At 36.2% G+C, this 7,034-nt stretch overlaps 1 protein-coding gene across 1 annotated transcript in view; it reads left to right on the top strand.

Moving 5' to 3' along the window:
• The first annotated feature begins 5,421 nt into the window (after window positions 1-5,421).
• Window positions 5,422-7,034, top strand: part of LOC106115215 (EGF like, fibronectin type III and laminin G domains protein pikachurin) — a 34,247-nt gene continuing 32,634 nt past the window's right edge. Inside the window, exon 1 of the mRNA XM_013308533.1 lies at window positions 5,422-5,446. Within this exon, the coding sequence (XP_013163987.1) occupies window positions 5,422-5,446 (25 nt within the window). The remainder of the gene's footprint in view (window positions 5,447-7,034) is intronic.

Genomic DNA, 7,034 nt, shown 5'->3' with positions numbered 1-7,034 from the left:
TTATCAAGTTAAAAATCTTTCATAAAGTAAAACTTGGTTCATTTAAACATTTCTTTTTTCAATTAAAAGAAATAAAGCGCAGCTAATAAAAAGCTCTACAGATATAAAAACTCTTTTGTGATGTATCTTAAAGTTATTCTTGTCTGATACTGGTCGGTTAATTGGTCGAGAAATGCAAGAGGATTTATTATTTTTAAAAATAGAATTTTTATTTACATGTCTACTCATTACATGTTCCAAAGTCCACACCAGTAATACTCTTGTATCATTCAACACAAGAAGACAAAGATGTATCTTTCTCGCAAACACAACCACGACCATTATAACCAAATAGGAAAATATCCTATTGGATTATTGTACTTTCTCCATATAATCTACTAGCTAGCTACTTTACAAGCTCAAAGTACTTTTTATATAATTGATTACTTTAGGAGTACCTGTATCTTTTCAAATCTTATCTGCTACAGTATTTTTGCAGCTGACTGTACGTAGTCTTCATGATATTGTTGCAGGGCGGTGTGGCGAGGGCAGCCCGTGCGAGCAGTTGTGCCGAGAGCTGCACGACGGCACGTATGAATGTGGCTGCGGTCCCGGCTACGTTCTTCACGTTGACGGATATGGATGTCTTGGTGAGTAGACGATATTGTAACTACTACAGACTTATGTACATCAACTACAGTCTGTACCTTTAGAGATCCTGGGAATCAAGGTTTCTAGTATGACACGGGGCCGGTTTCATCATAAAGCTCTTAGGGAACACTACAGGCGCCTCTTTATATCCGACTCTCGCGCCTACGGTCGCCTCACCGCTTTTTACTTAAACGAGGCTACTGGTAGGATAACAGAGTTATATTAAACTTGACTCCAATCCAAGGAGCTGAAGATAATCCCGGGATCGGACCAGGGAACTCAGTAGACTGAAACTTTAGTACGTTCTTAAAACTGTTCTAGTCCTCGGTACGTGAAGCAGTTGGCTTAGACCTTAGAGACCAGATTATTTTATATACGACGAGAAATAAAACCATAAACATCTGTAAAAACAAAGGAAAAGTAGATACACTACTGGTTTAGATTCTTCTCCTTTTTGAACCAAATTGTTATCTGTACCATTAATTATTGCCTCTTTGAAATTACTTTTCCCTTTTCTATTTCCGCAAATGTAATTGTCAAGGAAATTGAAACGAAAATATATTAAAAGAAATTGAATAACATTTTCAAGAACCCCATTATATTTAATGGAAAGCAATAATCGTCAGAATCAACTCGATTCGTAAAATACTTGAAGCTTTTTAGCGTAAAAGTTTTTCAGTGTTGATGTTAACCCATTAATTGGATAGTCGGAATGGGTTATCAATCAGTTTGGATCCGCGATAAATTGGAAAAACGTCGGACTCGCGTGAGCTCGGTGGAATTATGATTAATTAGACCAGATGGTGTCGGAGATTAAGTGTTTGTAGATTCGAACATAAATCGATTTATTTTTTTCTATTTTACTAATCGTGTCCTATAAGTCCAATGTTGTTTAGTTCGATTAGATGCAGTTTGACTACAGATATATTGTATGAGAAACCAAAGTTTTTCTTCTTCGCATACATGCCTTTACGGATGCGTCAACTAGCCTCTACGCCTTCTTGTCGTCGGCTTGTCTTAGGGCAGTCGTGATATCAAGTCCCAATATAGCCTGCACTTGACCAGCGGATAGGTTATCGGCCTCGTGACCTTTTACCCTCTATCTTTCCAACCACAACTAATTTGTCCAGGTTTTTAGGGTGTCTCCGGCTACAATTAGTCAACGTTTGTTGCATTTCCTTTGAGATTCTACTGTACTACATTTCTGGTGTCTCTATCAGCTGTCATATCTAAATTCACTCCATACTTTTGCATAAAATACAATGAGGCAATCTTTTCAAGCATATATCAGGACCGTATTTGTTGTCGCTTCTAGCTGTATAAAAATTGTGGCCAGTTTAAAATATAAATCAAATTTATCACAAAGAGTTATCAATTGGACGGCGAGCATCGAAATAGAATCATTTCTAAAGCCAGTGCAAAATTTATTTCCGCAGTCGCTGGACGAGATTTTATGAACCCGGCCAAAGATAAGAATATAAAACCAATTCAGGAATTGTAGCGAAAAATCTTTTTAGTGTCAAATAAGAGATATAATATTTGTAAAGGATTTAGATAATGTACAGTAAATACTTTTACTAGTTACAATGAGATTTATGTGATAGGTAACAAGTTCAAATAGTATTTTAATTATCGGCAAAATAAAGTATAAAAACGTAATAATTACAACGCTCTCATCATCGCCCTCATCATCATTGTCTTAAAGAAACAGAGAAAAAAACACAGAAATGAAACTAATTTCTTTGCGCACTTTTAAAGTGTAACAAAGATGCTGAATCGGTAAAGATTTTTGTATTCTTGATTAGGCTATATATCTTATCTTAACTAATATTATAAATGCAAATGTTTAGATTGTATGTTTGTTAGAAGGTATTTCCAGAACGGCTGAACGGATCTTAATAACATTTGGCATACATATAAAGCATAGTCTGGGAGAACACACAGGCTACTAATTATGTTTTATTTTTAATTTCGCGCATACTGAGTTGAGGGCGACCGCTATTATTATATACAAGTAATTAATCCAGCAAAAAGTGATGATTAATTTCTAAAATTAATATTATATATATAAACTAGTGGACCCGACAGACGTTGTCCTGTCTACACGTCTTTAATTTGAATAAATGAAAGACGTGTAGACAGTTTAATATGAAGTTAATATTTGATGAAAATTGTAAATCTAAACCATTCCCAGATCCCCTTGAACACACACAAAAAATTTCATCAAAATCGGTGCAGTTGTTTGAGAGAAGTTCAGTGACATACACACTCACAGAAGAATTATATATATATATATATATAAAGATGTATATTTGTTACAGAATTAAACGCAACAAAATCAACGGAATCTACGGGTACAAAAGAGGATGTTCTATATCAGAAAGATGTATCATTTTCAGCAGAACTAGAAATAGCCCCGTCCAATAGAATTAATAAAACTGTTGTTAGCGAAAAACATTCCGAGGAGAAAATATTAACAACATCACCGACAATACAGTATGATATAAAAGAATCAAATTATACTTATACTGGAGAAATATCTAAACAAATCGATGGATTTAAAAGTTTGATAGAAGATGGAGTCAGTAAAACTGATATAAATATAATTTCCGAGGACAAATTAAAAGAAGCCAATCTTGATAATGTTAAAGTAACAACACTCGGTCCGAGTTTGGAACAAAAGGTAAGTTATTATGTAATACATAGAAATTTTTTTTTACGAGAAGGGAGTAAATAAGCAGACTTGAAGAATTGTGACGTCATCGATGTCAGTTTCGTTCAAATCAATTATATCAAAATGAAATTGGAAACGAAATAACTATGAGTTTGAGATACAGCATGTTTAATTTTTTACAAACAGAATACTTGGATATCTATCACAGTAATGAAAAATCTGTAGTCATGGGTTTCTGATACCAATATGTTGTTATATCTGTTTTATTAAATGTCAGGGAGGACGATATGTTTTATACCAAAATATAGTATCAGAAACCTATGGTAGATCGATTCTTTTACGAGTTTAGTATACATTTCGGCAGACTCACAAGGAGACAGTCAGACTCTGTAGTTATTCTTTGATATGTTTGTTAGGTGCCAGGTGCGACAGTGGCGCCGCCGTGGACAGCTGCGGTCGAAAGCTGTGACTGCGATTCCTGTAATGGCGCACGATGCTCCTGCCCACTCAGTAACAAATGTAAATCAGGTCAGTGTAGTAAGAAGGAAAACTTAACAGTCAGGAGAATGCAGGAACCTAGTGTATTACTTTGTTTACTGCCAAGGATTTTTGTTTAACTAATGGCCTAGCAGGAAAATTTCCACCTTCGTAACGTAATCGATAAAATGTGTCATTTGTATGAGAAAACTTAATACTTTTGTTGGTGACGTTACGAGAACGTTCTCACAAAAATTCTTAGTAGGTCCTCAGTCTTTAGGGATAAAGATAAGTGGGAACTTACGTAGGGTTGATGTACCAGTTTTCGTCCATTGGATCAATCAATCGCTATTTCAGTCATCACTCCCATTTTTATCAACTTTCACTCAATCCATTCATCTTTTCTTAGTATATAATAGCGAAGTGACCGTTACCCATAGACATACGCAATTACATATGCGTTGCCTACCTTTAATAGACGGAGGAGAGGATGCACAGAAAGAAAATAGAAATTTCTTATTCTAAGCTCTAAGCTTGTGCCTTATATAGTTTACGACATTAGTCGAATGAGAGCATTCGAACTCTCAACCACGTGATAGGAAATCCGTACCATTAGGCGCTTTAAAAATCTCAAAAATACATTTTAAAAACATTTTGTTTTTTAATTTAACACCAAAATTGATACGATAGTGACGAAATACGATAAAAAATTGTTCGCAATTTAACTAGCTGTATATATCCTCAATACCCTCTATAAGCCTTTAGTTTGGAATGAATTCAGTGTGAATTTTGTGTGTAGATTTTTTGTCGGCCCGAAACTTCACCGTTCTACACAACTGTCAACGCCAGTTGTACGCTTTTTGTATTGGAGAACATTTTATTGTACACTCACGTATAAAAGTGTTAATTGTATTTTAATATCAACTTTTCGCTGTTGGATCATTTATTGTACATTCGCGTGCGAAAATGTAAATATTATTTACGAAAGTATCAATATAGTGATCGCCTTCGACTACGCATAATTAAAAAAGTAGCCTTTAATATGCCCGCGTGGCATCATCTTATCTTCCCGTCAAAAACGGTCCACCCGTTCCGAATATTACCCGGAACACATGCGGGCGGACAAACATACAGACAGACAGAGATTTGTTAAAAGCAACGCAAATATTTCTTGTGTAAAATATGTTTTTTTAATGTACATGGAGACACTTCAGAATTTATTACTTATAGATATCCTAGCTGTCGGCCGCGACTCCGCCCGCTCAGAATTTTAAAGTCGCCTATGTATTCTTCCAGACTATGTTCTACATCTGTACCAAGTTTAATAAAAATCTATTGAGCCGTTCCTGAGATACCTTCAAACAAATATCCGTCCAAACATTCGCATTTATAATATTAGTAAGATATAATAAATTAGGTTATTACCTTTATTTGTCAATGGAATATTTTCACAAACTTGTTCAAGGTTACTCCATTTGAATGACAACTCCCTTTAAATAATTTTCGTCGTTTCTCAGTTATACTAAGTTTAGACAAGATGTCCGATTGGCCGAAACTTTATTCGCGCGGCCGCAAATAATTGCCTTTGCCGTTTCAACTTTTATCGATATTCCGCTGGAAGGTTCGAATCCATTAAGTTAATGGAACCTTTATTGGTACTGAAGGGTAAATGAGTCGACCATTTCCACGAATTGTTGTATGAAAATTACCTAATCTTTTCGCATTATGCGGTTTTGCAATTGTACGAATTATTTTGATGTTGTACTTTAAGATCTATCGCTAAACTCATAGTAATTTAGTAAACCCTAAGTGAGACACATAGTGATAATTAAGAGAAATATAGATAACTTATCTTCTAATAGCAGAAGTATAAAGATAACATGTAACTTGGCACGTGAAAAACAAGTGTATGCCAATGCCAGACGTGCCAACTCTACCATGGACATTATGAATAAAACAAAATTGCAACTTTCTAAAACTATTTTAAAACCCCAATCACATCTTCATTCAGGAATCTTCCCAATGGAGGAATAGATCAACGAACTCTCCGCATTCGACTTATATAATACCAACGTTCTGGGATTCGAAAGTCGATTGGATCTTATTTTAACTCGTTATTTCAACTCTATTTCCTTTGATTTATTTTTAATGTATCGAAATCAGCTTTCTAATATTTTGTGCCAGTTGCAGCAAAGATAAAGTTCTAAATAAAATTATAAATAAATCCTTTTTAATCTTCCAAGGGATGGTCCAAATCTTGTTATGTTTACCCCAATCTCCTAAAGGACTCCATAGATTTTAAAACCAAGTTTTGACGTGAACCAAGATATCCCCGTACCTCTACACACATTGGGTTAATGCACCAGTTCTCGTCCATCAGATTATACTGTTCGTCATTTCATTCGTTACTCTCTTATTGATCATGTCTACTTTAATGCAATCCATTCATCTCTTCTTCATATCTTAAATAAGAAGACCAAAAATTCTAACCGTAGGTTTCTAAGACCAAAATCTCATATTAAATCGTATTGTTATTTCTATTTTGTTAAATATAACCAGGGATGGCGATATGTTTTGACAGTAACTCAGGATTCCAAATGCAAATTCATACAAACTTACTGCATATTTACACTTGATCATGATTTACACTTCGTGAACCTTTTTTTTTAAGAGGGGGAATGCCTTACGCATACCGGGTGCCTCGAAGAAAGCCACTCCGGTTATGTGGGACTCTCTCCACATACCTAAAGGGACACGGGGCCTACCCCCTTTTTTTCCAGAGAGGAATGCTTTATGCACACGCCGCGCCCCGGGGGGGGGGACGCGGTAGTTATGTGGGATTCTCCTCCATAGCGGAGGCATACCCACTAAACCTCTCTGTTCCTCCAACGCATCGGGACGAGACCACGGGCACACTTTCGCTCTCGTCGTCCGTGGCCCTGTCTGCGCCAGCTGCCGATGCAGCTCCTTGTCGGAAGGAGGCAGCCCAGTGATGGACTCCGCCGTGTCCATCACCAGAGGGCAACGGAGCCTACCCACTAAACCCCCTCTGGTTCCCTCGACTCACTGTTTACCGTGGTGTGGGCACATGTTAATCTTCGCACACAACACTTAGTGAACCTAGACTACTCTTTAGTGTCATGGGAATTAGACGTTATCTTTTTACTAAAACCTATACTATCTACTAACTATTCTATCATAGATATACACAACTTTTTGATTGTATTGAATCAATATTCTTAGAACTGATGTT

This window comes from Papilio xuthus, unplaced genomic scaffold (assembly GCF_000836235.2).
Source record: "Papilio xuthus unplaced genomic scaffold, Pxut_1.1 DF827870.1, whole genome shotgun sequence".
In the NCBI taxonomy this organism is placed as follows: Eukaryota; Metazoa; Arthropoda; class Insecta; order Lepidoptera; family Papilionidae; genus Papilio; species Papilio xuthus.
Note: the sequence above shows the minus strand (reverse complement) of the source record. Positions and strands in the feature narration are given on the sequence as shown.